This window comes from Periplaneta americana, chromosome 15, assembly GCF_040183065.1.
Source record: "Periplaneta americana isolate PAMFEO1 chromosome 15, P.americana_PAMFEO1_priV1, whole genome shotgun sequence".
Taxonomy (NCBI): Eukaryota; Metazoa; Arthropoda; class Insecta; order Blattodea; family Blattidae; genus Periplaneta; species Periplaneta americana.
Window position 1 is genome coordinate 25,845,587 of NC_091131.1, and position 17,481 is coordinate 25,863,067.

Below are 17,481 nucleotides of genomic sequence, written 5' to 3' on the forward strand. Positions count from 1 at the left end.
ATACATCGTGTCTCAAAAAATGTTAGCACTTAGGCCTATATGGGTAGTGATTCAGTTTTGTTCATTTTTTGTTATTTTAACTGGTTATTTAGCGACACTATCAACTATGAGGTTATTTGACGTCGATGAAATTAGTGATAGCGAGATAGTATTTGGAGAGTTGAGGTCGAGGATTTGCCATAGATTACCTGACATTTATCTTATGGTTGGGGAAAACCTCGGAAAAAACTCAACCAGGTAATCGGCCCAAGCGGGAATCGAACCAGCGCCCGAGCGCAACTCTGGATCGGCGGGCATGCGCCTTAGCCGACTGAGCTACACCGGTGACTAATTTTGTGTATGTGATTGTACACAGGGCCTGGAGGGGGGCAAGATGTGTTCATTTCTTCAAAGTAAGGTAAGTCATGAAATCTCCATGGTTACAATGAATTTATTTTCATGTCTATTGTAAAAATGGCTGCACGACTCAGCTTTGAGCAAATTCGTAAGATCGCGGCTTGGATGGAGGTGTTTCAGTCAACCAAAATGGTTCGCAAACAATATGAAGCCTACTTCAACAATGATACGCCATCTAGATTAACCATTTACTGCATTTATAACAAGTTCGTCCAAACCGATTCAGTTCCTGATAATTACAAAACGAACAGTGGTCGACCACAAACAGACTGATCCTTGAAAACATAGTTGCTGTACAAGAGACTTTATCACGTAGTCTAAACAAATCAGCAAGACGATACAGTGCAGAATCTGGACTCTCCATTTCATTTACTTTTCCAACCGCTTCATTTTTATTTTCCACCGTTTCATTTTTGTTTCCACCGCTTCATTTTTGTTTCCACCGCTTCATTTTTGTTTCCACCGCTTCATTCGTGTTTCCTCAGTTTAATTTTTATTTCCATAGCTTCATTCTACAGCTTCGTTTGTACTGAGACTTATTTTTTATTTTAAGACTGGTTTATTTATTCGTTTATTGACTGATTTTATTTTTATTTACTACACTACTCACTTATTACTAAATTACTTTTTTACTCTATTGCCTACTAATTTATTAGTCTAGTATTCATTGACTTACTTTCCAACACTAGTGTAATACAATTAATGAGTCTATTTAGTTTAATTCGACATGGTCTCAAACTGTCCAAACTTTATTTGAAAGATACAATCAATGCAATACTCGTAAATTTGATCATATAACACCTTCCCTCCAGTTACTTTCATGGGCGCGTCTGAAGGAACGAAGAACAATACATTCACTGTCTCCTCTGTTTAGAATCATGCATACTTCTACTCCGAATTATCTGTTATCGCGCTTTGAATTACTTACAACTCTTCGAAACCGACATCAAGCAATTCTTTCTATCCCTCATCATAGAACGTCTTCATACTCATTTTCCTATATACTGAAGAAATACCTCGCCTCTGGAATTCGTTACCTAATGATGTCAGGGACTGCCGGACTTTACCACAATTCAAAATTAAATTGGAAAATTTTGTCTTAGTTAATGTTTTTTAGGTATTGCTAGAAGTATTTATTTGTGTTTTTTTTTCGTTTTATTTTTTAATCTAGATTAAAATTGCAATTTTCTTGTTTATGTTAGTTAATTAGTTAGGATAGAATTAATTATGATACTTAATCACTCATTTAAAGTTTGTGTGACTGCAACCTGTGTATATTTTTGTGTGGCTTTACTTTGTTTATAGTGTTTCTCTCTCTCTCTCTCTCTCTCTCTCTCTCTCTCTCTCTATTTCTTGTGTAGCTTTACTTTGTATATAGTGTATTTTTTCTGTTTATTTCTATTATTGCATTTGTATACATACAAATATAAATAAATAAATAAATAAATAAATAAACAAACAAATAAATGCTGTTACCGTTAATACTGCAGAAATGTCAAATGTAGATTTTTATGTATTATAATTAAATTGTCTGCTACTATTCAATTCTGTGGTTTGAGTTGACAAAAGCTTTCTCAAAATCGTTTAAGATTTACCAGCTACTTCTAGAAACATAATTGTCGACTTTCTTAGAACAGGAAAGTCACTATTTTTTTGTACATGAAACATTAAACTATTTCATTTCTAGCCAAACTTCTAGACAAGCAGGGTAAAAGAAACTCCTATTTCTCTCGAAGAGCAGGGAATTCTTTCCCCTGGCAGTAATATCAAGGGACGGTGACGACTACTATTTCATGCTAAAAATTATGTATACAGGCTATGTATCTAAGTTTTTGATTTAGCAATAAAGTCACTATCCCTCGTGCTTCCCAATATTTTGATACAACATCATGGTGTGTTTGAAGAGCTTCACAGGTCTCTATGTGGCTCATAACCATCTCTACATCTTGGTAATATATAAAACAATTCGGTGTGGTAGAGATTATAAAAATTATAAAAATATTAAACTTTGCTTTATCAGCCCACATGTATTAGACACGAGGCATATTAATCACCAAATCTTTTAGATAATTACACCACGCGAAAAAAACACACTTAACATTTTCAATATCTCAGCTAGATAAGCCATCGGATCACGTTCTGTTCTCCGAAATGGTTCTATCGTTCAAATTTCCTGGTGCCCGCGGGTGCGATCCCAGTGCATGACTCTCGATTGTAGTAATGCATAGCAAAGAGTCAACTGTATGTATATATAATCTCTGTAATGTCACAGTAAGGTAATGAGTGCATAGACAGAGGTGGGGACAAAAACAAGGGAAATTCTCGAGTGGACGATATGACCTTTCGCAACTCTGCTATAATGCAGTTCTCGAATCCCCACAAGCGATTCAGCAACTTTGCCATTTTTAAGGTGACTGTGCATAATGATAACCTGATTATACTATCCTCTGAAGAACATACACGGAAAAATGAGATCGTAATAATAATAATAATAATAATAATAATAATAATAATAATAATAAAACTTACTAGCTTTTAAGGAACCCGGAGGTTCATTGCCGCCCTCACATAAGCCCGCCATTGGTCCCTATCCTGAGCAAGATTAATCCAGTCTCTACCATCATATCCCACCTCCCTCAAATCCATTTTAATATTATCTTCCCATCTACGTCTCGGACTCCCCAAAGGTCTTTTCCACTCTGGCCTCCCAACTAACACTCTATATGAATTTCTGAATTCGCCCATACGTGCTACATGTCCTGCCCATCTCAAACGTCTGGATTTTATGTTCCTAATTATGTCAGGTGAAGTATACAATGCGTGCAGCCCTGCGTTGTGTAACTTTCTCCATTCTCCTGTAACTTCATCCCTCTTAGCCTCAAATATTTTCCTAAGAACCTTATTCTCAAACACCCTTAACCTATGTTCCTCTCTCAAAGTGAGAGTCCAAGTTTCACAACCATAAAGAACAACCGGTAATATAACTGTTTTATAAATTCTAACTTTCAGATTTTTTGACAGCAGACTGGATGATAAAAGCTTTTCAACCGAATAATAACAGGCATTTCCCATATTTATTCTGTGTTTAATTTCCTCCCGAGTATCATTTATATTTGTTACTGTTGCTCCAAGATATTTGAACTTCTCCACCTCTTCAAAAGATAAATTTCCAATTTTTATATTTCCATTTCGTACAATATTCTGGTCACGAGACAATCATATATTTTGTCTTTTCGGGATTTACTTCCAACTCTATCGCTTTACCTGCTTCAACTAGAATTTCCGCGTTTTCTCTAATTGTTTGTGGATTTTCTCCTAACATATTCATGTCATCCGCATAGACGAGAAGCTGATGTAACCCGTTCAATTCCAAACCCTCTGTGTTATCCTGAACTTTCCTAATGGCATATTCTAGAGCGAAGTTAAAAAGTAAAGGTGATAGTGCATCGCCCTGAATAATAATAATAATAATAATAATAATAATAATAATAATAATAATAACATCAATAACAATAATAATAATAATAATAATAATTTTTATTTATCTTATTTGATATCCATTTGCATAGGCACAAAGTATCTAAGACAACGAATTTAATACAACAACATGGGGATGACCGAAGTGCTCTTAAAAACCGCCCAACTGTGTTTTCTCGTAACGTAATATATGACTATTTTGATCACGTGTACCAACTTGTCAATAGAGTGTAAGAATGAGCTATATTTCATATATTCAAAATCATCTATCACACTATTTTAGATTACTAGGGCTGAAAAAAGTATTGGTTATAGACCAAGCTGCATCATACGTAGAACTCTGTGTTTACAAATGCTTGCGTGCACGATCGACTAGTTACGGTAGCGGCTGTTTGTACAGTCCGCTCCGTATGAATGAACTCATAATAGAATTTAGTGTGCACTCGATGTTGGTTGCTTGACGGTTGTCAGCTCACTTTGAGGTCTATGGATATAGAGGGAAAAATTGGATCGGTGTCGGGTAGAGTTCCCGGGTAGCTCAGTCAGTTGGTAGAGTGTTGGTACGTTTAACCAAAGGTCCCGAATTAGATGCCCGGCCCAGGAACAATTTTTCCCTTGAAATTATTCAAATCAACTTTACAGGGAGTTATACCTGAAAGCTTGATTTGCAGGTGCCAAGTCCATTTAGCTACTTTTGAGATAATCGCAAAAAACTGTTTGTTCTGACATATCGAGAGGCTAATTTTAAGCTGAAATGGATATGCAATGAATAAGAATTATATAATTTTTCATGAAAACAATGTTATTTTCCCTGTGATTAGTTTCCTAGACTGAACATCTTTTCCCAATCAACTGTTTTTTTTTTTTTTTTTTAACTTTCTAACGATTGAGTATATTCCATATTAAATAACAATATTTAATCAGTTTTTTGGCATAATTCAATGTTTTACATTACTGTATGTAAGATTTAATTCACGCAATAAAGGATGCTAGGTCCGGTGCTCAGTGAAGGAACCTTTTTGTCTTGAATTCCACCAGACGTGACACAAATCTCTGCACGGAGCTTGACACTGTCCATCACTCTCTGCAGGATGTGCCGTGGGATTTCTTGAATTTCAGTTAGAATTTTGTCCATCAGATCTTGGTTCGTGTGAGGCCCTTCTTATACAATTTTTCTCTCGAGTTAACCCCACAGAAAAAAATCAGCTGCTGATAGATCAGGCGACCGTTCAGGAGAATATATGTCGCCAAAACGAGAATTTCTGAATACTTCATCCATGCATGATAACCATGAGAATTTAATTTTTGCACAATTTTCAACTTAAATGGCTGCAACTGTAAATCATAATTTAAGATGCACCTTAACACTTCTGTCCGAAATACCCAAGGCTTGTGAATGCTGAGGAGCAGACCGGCGAGGACTCTGGTGGAACGCCGTTTTCTCTCTCTCTCTCTCTCTCTCTCTCTCTCTCTCTCTCTCTCTCCACATTTTCCGGACTATGTACGGTTCCAAGGCGACAGGGAGGTTCTTGTCGGTGCATAAACCCAATTCAGGATGGTCTAACGAGTTGGAACGTTCCCATTCCTACCGATATGAAAGTGACGCCTAAAAAGACGCGTTTCTACAGGCGAGTCATTGGCCTTAAAAACGTGCTTCTACCGCAAAAGCCCTATGTTCATTCAACCAACGATCTATCATTACTAAATGATACTAATTACTAGACAAATTGTTGTGTACAACAATATTCTTATTACTAGTATATTCCACCGCTGTGGGGGTAATAGTTAGCATGCCTGACAGTGTAACGAGCGGGCACGGGTTCAAATTTTGGTTGGGACAAGTTACCTGGCTGAGCTTTTTCCGAGGTTTTTCCTTAAACCATTAAGAGCAAATGCTGCGTAACCTTCTGCGCTGGACCCTGCCCTCACTTCGGTGGCATTATCACCTTCATCTCATTCAGATAACAATAAAGCGTCGTAAAATAACTAATTAAAAATTACGACTACGTAGCACAAAGAAATGCTACCAATTTTAAATCGTCATTGTTTCTGTCATACCTTATATAATCATGTATCCGAAAAGTCTAGGCTACTTCCTTACAAATATGAAGGATTTGTATTCTGGCAAGGTTCAGGGTTCGTCTATGAGGGCGACTATCGCAACAAAAAAGAGTTTTTACCGATTCTAAGATTACCGTACGTCCCTTGACCGTTCTTCCCTCAATGAAGGTGAATTTTTAGAGCATGGTAGACGCCTCCGTGGTGCCTGCGGCGTACCTAATCCTTCCGATATTTGCGCAGTCATAACCATGTATGGACATATCGTAACGTGTAATCAATTCCCCGGCTGCCATTAATTCGGTCTGGGTCGTTAAGCTCAATGCGAGGCTTTCACGGCCCGAAGCAAGTGTCTTCAGGACAAGCATTCATGGCATGGTGCATGCGGGGGCACCCGGAAGAAGTTCCCGATACACGATTGTGTATTCAAGATGTGCCACAATGACATCATTATTTGTGGTTCAGTATATTCAGACATTGAACTCAACTTCGATCATTTACAGCAATAATAATAATAATAATAATAATAATAATAATAATAATCATCATCATCATCATCATGCTTCTCTCTCTGTAATGCATTTTCCTATATAATTTGAATAGTCTACATGAGAAGTTTCGGAGTAGTGAAATAAACACAACTGATTTCTGAAAATTTATGGCTGGTTCAGAGTTTCAACGCTTTATGAAGTGCAGAAACATGTCACAATTTAATATTTCATACCATTTCAATATATTCACACTTCATATAAGAAAATCACCCAGCAAAAACATTAAAAACCTAGAACGATGCCTGATGCCTATATTAAAAACGTCGATTCATGTGCTGCTCTGTCCGCTCTATGTCTAATAAATGAAACTCACGGTCCCGTGATGAATTTAGAAGGACTCTCCAAATTAAAATCTCTGAACTAAGTAAGTCCACAATCATACTTCTTTTCAAAGGAGAATTATAGAATATAATAGCCCTATATTGAAATATGTACAGTAGTAATAAAAAAAACCGGACCGACCGTTGTAGCTGATTTCAGAGCCTTGTTCACTCCAGAGCACGATAGACTGGTAACTAAGACTTTAGTGGTTTGAATCCTGCCTGGGAAGGAAACTTTTTTTTTTTGTTCCTTATTCAAATTTATTTCCAATACTTTTCGATTGTAGCGATATTTTACTACTTAATTAACTTATTATTCCCAGAACATGAATTTCAACTGCAATCGAAAGGTATTGGGAATAAATTTGAATAAGGAACAAAAAAAAAATTCCTTCCCAGGTAGGATTCGAACCACTAAAGTCTTAGTTACCAGTCTATCGTGCTCTGGAGTGAACAAGGCTCTGAAATCAGCTACAAGGGTCGGTCCGGTTTTTTTTTTTTTTGCCACTACTGTACATAGAATGAGATGATGGGCTTGCTATTTTTGTCTCTACTCTTTTCGGCAAAAAGTATAACTAAATTCCTTGTAGGTATTGAAATCTCCGCTAGGGGGTAGCTATGTTCCGACTCCGAAACTATGGAGCTAAATTAATTAATTAATGATTGGATTGTAATTGTAACCGGTAAGGCTTCATTCCCAGTAGATGTCCCTGAGAATTCTGTCGATTACATTCTGGGTCTTCACTGTCGGATGCTTATTCTTCTTTGCATTATAACGGATCCCATAGTATTCCTCAATTCCTTATACAGATCTTAATTGTATTGGCTGTGGGACCTACAAACATGTCTTCGGTCTCCAGTGTTGCCAGATTTTTCTAGACGGAAATCCCTACAGATGTTAAAAAAAATCCCCACAATCAGTAAAAAAATCCTTTGGCCAAATCAAAGTTCAACGCTTTCATTTGGTATCCACGTATTAAATAGGTCTATACATTATAATCATAAATTAGAAAGAAAGTTTGTACTTACAGTTATAACTGAAATTGGGGTTTCTCGTTATTTCCCACCTATTTCTCTTTTTTTACCTACTGTAAGTTCATAATTTCGTCCATGTTTTTGTCCTGTTTGCACATGCTTTCAAACATTTCTTGTGTTATAGGATAGACCTATAGCATACATTTTTCATGTTGCAGGTGTCTAGTTTTATACGCATAAGTGATTAAAGAGTGTCTATCAATAATTAATTTATGTATTTATTGTTTTAATACCAGGCACTATAGAAAATACGAATTCCACAGAAGCATTACAGTCCGGCAGAGGAGGATAAATTTTGGCAATTTCCGCTTTACTTTCAAACACGAATTGGAAGTTAAAATTTTTTCATTCTTCAATATGTTTTCAAAATTCCAGAATTGGCTTCTTTATGCCGATTTTTTTCCGACGGAGAAAAAATTAGGCCACAGCGTAATAAGACTCATCAAATATCAAGCATTTCACTTGAGCCCTAATTAACAAGAATTCTGAAATGGTACAAAATGACTGTAGTCTGTAACCGACTCTGTAAATAGAGAAGCAGAGAGGCTCTTGTGTGATTGTATAGATGTGTTATCATTAAGAGCGGCGGAGAGTGATATATAAGGTTGGTGAATCCACGAATGCATAATTTCATCACTCTTGAACGTAAAAATGAAGGCGATTGTGATCACAGAATAATAGAACCTTAGCTATTTCGGATCATGGGGCTTGAAGTGTCTCAGTATGTTAGGCTCCTTGCTACATTTTAAGAGTAAATAATTTTCCATGAGTAATAAGCAAGCAAAAAAATAAACACACACATACTGCATATCTCTACATACTAAGGTTGGATAAAAAGTAATGGCAACAGTCGATATTTCTGACATGGCTTTATTCACAGGGGTAGAACATTTTCGTACCTTCCATATAGTCTCCCCCCTTATTTATTACCTTTTGCCTAATGTTTGGAAGGCGTCGTACACCATCAGCGCGTTCATCTTTGTTGATGTTCCGTATTGACCGCCCAATAGCAGGGATAAGTTCATCTCTGGTATTGTACCGGGTCCCTCACAGTGGTTCTTTCACTTTGATGAAAAGATCGTAAACGCATGGACTCATATCGGGTGAGTACGGTGGATGTTCCAGAATCTCCCATTGCCAGCGGCGCAAGAGGTCCTTGACAGCAGCAGCTGTGTGACTCATTGCATTCTCTTGAAGAATGATGGGATTCTGTACCACAAAGTGTCGTCGTTTTCTCCTGAGGGCTGGACGAAGGTGGTGCTGCAGAAACCTGGGGTAGTGCCGTCTGCCTTAGAGGTACAGCGTGGTGCAGTATTACCCCATCAATATCATACACCACAATGAACATCACCTTCACAGCACTTTGTGTAGGGCGCACTTTCTTCGAACGAGAAGAACCTGGATGCTTCCATTCATTTGATTGACGTTTCACATTTGGTTGGTTCGTATGAGCGAGCCCAGGTTACGTCCATAGCGACGATTCGTCCAAGAAAGTCGTCATCTTTCCTTTGGTACCGGTCTAACAAGGCCTGTGCGACCGCATGGCGGTGCCATTGTTAAACCTCGGAAATTTTATGGGGATATCCAACGCCCTGTAATTTTGCGGTAACCCAGAATGTCGTGCAGAATGTGGAGCACAGTTTTGTGACATACTCCGACTTCCGCTGCTAACTCACGCGCAGTCCATCGGCGATCAGCATCCAACAGGGAAGCAAGGAGTTGAACTATGTTGTCCTCCCCGCGAGGTTGTCCTGAACGGCATCCCTGCCTTCCCGGAACGCTTTAATCCATCGTTCCACTGTGCGATTTGGCAACGCTGCATGCTTCACGCAATCTCTGAAAACATTCTTGTGCACTACGACCTCGTGTCACTTCAGTTTTGATCCAGGGATGTTGCTCTAGTTTTGTAAACGTGGTCTTAGAGCGCTCGCACTATCCCTATGAAAGTCAACGTTCTACACACTGCAGTAGATTGACAGAGTACTGTCGCCGCTGGTTGCACTAACTCATCTAACAGTCCTTGTTCATATTCACACAGCTGGCAGCTCTTGAACGTACCATCGTCACGTGACAGTAGTGTTGCCATAACTTTTTATCCAGCCTATGTATTTGCAATTATTTTTAAAAAATCCCTACAACCCTTTTTTGTTGTGAAAAATTCCTATGCCGAGGGATAAATGCCTACATATGGCAACACTGTTAGTCTCCTTCATAGAAAAATTCCACAATAGCCAACAATGCATTGTTTACCTGAAAGCTGCACCATATTTTCCATTAAGCAATAATACTTCAACGACTAATTATTTACTCGATATAGAATATTATAGAAACGGAAACCTTCACTAGAGCGCGATGGAGTAACGTTGAGAGTGTAACCAACATCTCATTGTAATTAAATCTTATCCATGAAGTTCTGGCAGTGTTGCCAACATGTCATTATGTTAGAACCTGTCTACGAAGCACATATATTACCATGTATGAACAGTGCCAGTTTTAAATGGGACACGGGTGGCAAGAGAGGAAATAATGAGAAAACTGTTTGAATTAAAGAAGTCTGTGAATGTATTTACAAATTCGTAGTTTTCAACTGATTGACATAATTGATTTTTTCTCCAGTTTCTTAGAATATTGTTTATTGTCGAGAAAAGATGTAATTATAAAAATGACGGGTAATGGGTATTTTTAGCATTTTAAAGATAGAAATGGATACTTTCATATTTTAACTATAAGAACATATGAAGAGTCCACTACAAGAATGATGGATGTCACTTTCTTGTCGAAAATGAACCAAGACTGTCAATGCATACCATAAGACATATAGGTTGTACATGAGTTATATGGCATTAACACTGATAGTCACTGTCCAGTAATGATCGGAAAATCACAGTTAAGCTTTGAGCGCTAAGCATTTCAAACTTTCAATTGCTTCTCCTGCAAAATGTATTCCAAATGACATCCATCATTCTTGCAGTGGACTCTTCTTATCCTATTATCGCCTTTCCTTTTTATGTCTGACAAATTTGCAATAATTATACTAATCATATGATACATGAAATGATTGTAGGTATTATTTTACTCGACAAAATCGATTCTTCTTGTCTGTACCATAAGCCAACAGGAAGACATAATTTAGAACGTCTTGAGAATAAGATTGGATTTTTTTACCCGTTTTTCTTCAGTCATTCGTTGTAAACGAAACGACTTTTTTTTTTAGTTTTATTTAAACACGTTTCAACATCTCGTGATAATATCGCGTGTTAGAATCTATGGGTATACCACTATCTTGTAACTAATTCTGTTTTAATTAAAAGATTCGCTACATTTGATTCCGAGCTATTTTAATTTCTGTACACGCTCTTTTATTTTTCGAAGATTATAAAAATAAACAAAAAAATAAAGATGGATGTTAAATAAAGATAGACATTCTTTGTTATATTCAGACGAACAAAGTAACAATCGCTAACTACACATTTCGTAAAAAATACTAAATGTATTGTTAATCATATTAGGCCTACCTCAGTTCGCTCAAATTTTGAAACTAGCTCGATAAATGTCTAGACTGCAGCCGCAAAATTTGCATGTCTGTTACGCTCTGAACATACTACAGAATTTCATTTCGTGAATTACAACTAGTCTTCATAAAACTGAACTGCATGTTTATTGATGTAATAAAATGCATTAGGGAAATAAAATACTCATTCAGTCATTAAAGAGAGACAGTGCTAAGCACCTGTTTTACATTAAGGACTAACTCCCCAGTCGGCATCATACTCTTAGTTCTCAATATGTATCAAGCATATCAATCTCTGATACACATGCAGTGACTTGCAGTTAATTCTCTGCGTGTTTAACCCTAGGATGCATGGCGGGGGTCTTTGAGGCCTTTCATCAATTTCATTACTCTCTTAAAAGTGTTAAAATATTATGAAATTGCACCAAACTTCATGTAATCTTCCAAAATATATCTAAGAACATGTTGTATGATCATTTAAGGAGATACATTAAAATAAACTGTTTAAAATTAATGCTTGTTAATTCTACACGTGTAATGCACAGCGGGGGCCTCTCAGGCCTGACCCGCTTTATTCATTATACAGCCATACAATTTTATGTTTTACTGCTAATATGTGAATGTTGCACTTCTGACATTTGTATCCTAGTGGCATTGTTGCAACATTTTAATTTTATAACCAATTTTGGATTTAACATTGGCAGAGTAAGCTGCTGTTCTCAGTGCTGTGAAATGCCAGTATTTTTATTATTCTAATTGTGTTTTTTGTGTCTTACTAATAGAAATAATATCCACCGCTGTAGTCTCGTGGTAATGTGTTTGCTCCCGAACCCATCGGGCCGGGGTTCGATTCCCCCCCTTGAGACGAGTTGCCTGTGTGAGGTTTTTCGGGGGTTTTCCCTCACTCCTATGGATGAATATCAGGTAACTTTATCAGGTGTATGGAACTCCACTCATTCTCGCCACTTTCTTTCCCCCTCCTCATCATCCTTTCCTTATCATTCCGGTTGTCTTTCTTGGCCTTCAGATCATGCCTGCGGCGGCCCTTCGATACTCCTGACACTCCCGGCCGGCCTCCATGGATATCTCAAAGGGCGGTATTTGGTGACCCAGCAAAGGAACCCACTCCCCTCCCGACGGGACGGGTGGCATACACTTCAGACCGTTTGAAGGGGGGAATGTGGTGGAGGCTGTTGTGGTGAAATGGTACACGGACTTCGAGGGATGACGAGACTGGTCGTTAGGGTGTTAGGGCTTAGGTCGGTTCGGCGTGGGTGTGGTCGTTGGGCTGCAACTCATTCCAGGGGCGCACCTTCTAACCGGGTGCTACTCATAATATTACAAACATTTCTCCAGGTGTCGTAAGAGGAATATTCGTCAATACCGAAGCATAGATGGAGTTACTTCATCACAACTAATATTGGAGCCTATTGTATTGTTGTATTGTTAAGATTATTTTTCGAAAGAGAAACAGAAGCTAATTCTATCAAGTACGTTGGCCAGTTCTATAGTGAGGATCACATAAGAACAGTTCCTGAACAGCAAATATTGCTGTCTTGTCAGTGTTGCCAACTGTTACCAGATATCACAAGATCCTACGTAATAATTGACTTATTTACTCACTGTACTTTATGTTGCAAGGTTATTCTAAATAATTCAATAAAATTTGTAACATATTTTCGTACGCAACCTTTACGGAAAAGGGATCAACATGTCAAGTATCTTGTCTGGCAATACGAAATTCATTGGTTTGACTAAACAATTGACTCACGAGACCTAACCTAAAAATGTATTTTGTTTGACCACGTGAAATTATTAGTACTAACTCCGAAAACTTACCTGACTATAGTCTTGAATTATAACCACAACGCAACACATAAAATAACTAATATGTAGTAATATTAATACTGATATTAATTAATTACCTACTAGTACGTTCAAATTTCACTAGTTTCCAGTAACCGGCTCAGAAATCTAGTACAATTTTAATTTCATGAAACTCCAGTGCCGACAAATATTGTCGATATTTGTCTCAGCTGCCAACGTACCAGTTACAAAATCACTACCATTTGTAGTATTTGTCAGCATCGAAATTCGAAACGAAGTTGGCAAAAGAAAATTCAATCTGCAAACTAGAAAATCACCACAATCCACTAGCATATGTAGTAATAGGGGAAAAATGGTTAGGTTTCACCCTTAGGGTATGAAGTAAGCTGACACTGACTATAGTTGCCTAAACCAATTCTAGGGGTTTTCACCAGGTACTTCACTGTATTTATGTCATTTTCTCGTATGAACTCCCAGAATATATTTCTTCTGCTACACAGATAATCTGAGTGAGGCTCTGGCCGATATGAACATCTATTAGCCTACCAGACAGTACTTCTCACTTGACGATATATGACAGAGGAGGAACAATTGAAGGACTCTCTGCAAAAAGGAAGTGGCTCCACTTTTTGGTCATGCTTGTTTCATACGTTGAAAAATATGCGTGATTTTTTATTGCAAGAACGGTGTGATTCCAAGCATTAGGAAATCATAATATGTTCTATGGATTTGAATAACCCACAACACAAAATGAGGCTAGGTTTTCATCACATATGTTGACATAACATTCTAACATCTGAAGATGATGCAATAAGAGTATCGAAAACGTTCATGTAAACTAATAACATTAAGATAGGCAAAGGTGGAAAATAAAATTGCTATAGTTAAATTTGGTAGTAAGTTACAGTGGAACTGAAGCTGAGTTACCAATCGCTTCGTTGCAAAAAAGGAGACAGTTATTGGAGTTATATACAGAATTCACCGAAAGTAATATCATTAATTTCAGGGAGTTATTCTTTGAGATATTTCAAACACAAAAATTGTAATACAATTTTGGTCGTTTGTGCTTCCTTTTCGAGATAAAAATCGTTTTATATGAAACATTTAGGAAATGATGATAAAGAATATGCTACTGGAGCTAAATGACAGCTGTGAAGTATGGGATGAAGATAAATGCAAACACGACGAAGAGCATAGTCATAGGAAGAAAAATAAAGAAGATAAACTTGCGAATTATAAATCAGGCAATAGAGCAAGTGGACAGCTTCAAATACTTGGGGTATACTATACCTTCAGGAAGTCATAAGGAGGATAGCAATGGCCAAGGAGCATCTTCTGCGGACCTCTGGAAAAAGAACTAAGGAAGAGACTAGTGAAGTGCATTGTGTGGAGTGTGGCATTGTATGGGACAAACATGGACATTACGACGAAGTGAAGAGAAGCGAATAGAAGCATTTGAAATGTGGATATGGAGAAGAATGGAACGTGTGAAGTGGACAGACAATAAGAAATGAAGCTACGCCGGAAAGAGTGGGTGAAGAAAGAATGATGCTGAAACTGATCAGAAAGAAAAAAAGGAAATGTTTGGATCACTGGCTGAGAAGAAACTGCCTACTGAAGGATGCACTGGAAGGAATGGTGAGCGGGAGAAGAGTTTGGGGCAGAAGAAGATACGAGATGATAGACGACATTAAGATATATGGATCATATGAGGAAACAAAGAGGAAGACAGAAAATAGGAAAGATTGGAGAAAGCCGAGTTTGTAGTGAAAGACCTGCCTTGGGCAGAACACTAAATGAATTGTAATCAGTGGCGTAGCGCCAATGTAAGCTAAAAAGTTTAGCTTCCCCAGTTAATAATAATTTCATAATAAACCTGCAGTTTAGGGAGAAAATTATTTATTAATTTTAATAGAATTTATATTTACGCGTTAAATATTGTGATACAGCAGCTCAGGATGATTTGTGATGCAGCAGTAAACAAGAAGCCTGCACACACCAGCTTCCAAGCAGACTGGTTTCTTCTGTGTAATCCACCCCGCAGATTTTCCATCCCTTCTAACTAAGCTACCCTAGTCGCAAGGCTCGCAAGAAGCTAGCTTTAACATTTAAAATAAGTAGTTTCCGAGTCATCCCTATTCGTCAGTTGTGTTCAGTTGAAGTGTTAGTGTGCATTGTGGCTGATATAATAAATAATGAGTGAAATAACAGTTCCTGACACTAATTTACTTGAATTTTTTTTAGGACAATTGTATTATCAAGACTGACTTACGAACAAAAGCGTGATTTAAAAAACAAATGACCGACTTCCTTGTTGTCAATGAAGGACACAACCAAAAGACAGACGCATACTTACGTAATGATACTAATATTGTGATTTCTCTAAGTATGACAGGGAGTGAGCTAATGTTATACGTAGACTATACGTGTCTATTTGTTAAGAGATATGTGTAAACCGTGAAATCATATTTTACTACGTATCATTTGAGGTCATGCCTTATTGGTGTTACGATGTTCCAACCAATCTTCGACTGCTGACATGAAATTGACTACTATTTATTTTAAGACTGTATTTTTGTAATATGTTTTCTCATATTGCATGAAAGACAACTTGAGTTAGTTTCCCCTGCTCAAAATTTCATGCTACGCCACTGATTGTAATTATTATTATTATTATTATTATTATTATTATTATTATTATTATTTATAGCACATCCCAATGGAGATGCACAAAGGCGGGAGTGCCGCAGGGCTCCGTATTAGGACCACTACTTTTCTCTATCTACATTAATGACGTATCAAAGAACTTACAGTATTGCCGATATCACCTCTATGCCGACGACCTACAACTTTACATACATTCCAGACCCAATACGATCAATGAATCGATTGACAAGTTAAATTGTGACCTAGCCACTGTCTCCACTTGGGCGGCCAATTTCGGACTCGCACTTAATCCAAGTAAGACTCAAGCCATAATTATTGGACATAAGCGTTTAGTTAACTCCCTTAATAACAGTAATCTTTCAGTTGTTACCCTTAACAACACGCTAATCCCTTATTCATCTGTCGTAAAAAATCTTGGCTTCTTTTTTGATAATAATCTAAGTTGGAATTTTCAAGTTAAAGAAACGATAAAAAAATCTGTTCCTCCATTCACTGTTTGAGTCGCTTGAGAAACTTCTTGCCCCAGCAACTAAAACTTACCCTAGTGCAAACCCTAGTAACGACGCACTTCGATTATTGTGACGTTTTGTTAAGTGACCTAAGTTGTGAATTGTCAGTCAAGTTACAGCGAGCTCAGAATATGTGCGTCAAATACGTGTGCAACATCCGACGGTATGATCACATATCACCGTCCTTCGCAAGTCTCTCGTGGCTCCGACTTAAAGAACGTAGAACTTTACACTCTTTGTCTTTACTCTTTCGAATTCTGCACACTTCAACACCAAATTACCTTTCGTCTCGTTTCTCTTATCTATACTCTAACCACGACGTAAATACCAGATCACTTATCTGTGGCACGCTAAGTATACCTCTTCATAGAACATCTTGTTATTCATCATCTTTTACAATATCCACCTCGCGTCAATGGAATTCCTTGTCACAAAGTATTAGGGGCTGCAAGACAATAAACACCTTTAAGAACAGCTTAAAAGATAACCTTATTAGCATTTCACTCCAATCATACTGATTTAAACTATCACTGACTACATTGTTACTTTTTTCTTTAGACATCATCCTGATTGTGCTGTATTTTAATTGTCTCGTAATAATCTCTTTCTATTATCTAATATTATTTGAAATATATTAACATTCTATGTATTTTCGTTTAATTCTGCTACACAGTTTATTTCAGTGTTTAATTAATAGTTCATAGTATTTTGTTGTTTAATTTGTAAATAACTTTTGTATACATGTAACTCTCATCTAAATCAAATTGTTGGATTCTTTGTAAGTTCATGCATATGTATATACATTTTTGCTGGTTGAGTGGAAGAGAAGGCCTTACGGCCTTAACTCTGCCAGCTAAAATAAATCATTATTATTATTATTATTATTATTATTATTAAAGGTAATACTCTCTACAACAATTCATTGATGAATATAGTGCTTATCTATCTGGAGACTTTCCTTTTCAGATCTACATCAATGTATCACTGAAGGATGTGATCCAGAGCTTACAAAATGAACAGCCATGCACTTAGTGTGAAAGAAACTATACGAATTCATAGGATCACTGAGAAAATTTCAGTGTGCCTCAGCTGTCTTGTTTTACTTTTATTACGGAATTCCAAAAGTAGGT

General features: G+C 37.2%; 1 protein-coding gene across 1 annotated transcript in view; it reads left to right on the forward strand.

Annotated features, from left to right (window-relative positions):
• The first annotated feature begins 8,777 nt into the window (after window positions 1–8,777).
• TwdlE (TweedleE) overlaps window positions 8,778–17,481 on the forward strand; it is a 77,106-nt gene continuing 68,402 nt past the window's right edge. Inside the window, exons 1-2 of the mRNA XM_069848685.1 lie at window positions 8,778–8,867; window positions 8,963–9,133. Coding sequence (XP_069704786.1) covers window positions 8,778–8,867; window positions 8,963–9,133 — 261 coding nt within the window. The remainder of the gene's footprint in view (window positions 8,868–8,962; window positions 9,134–17,481) is intronic.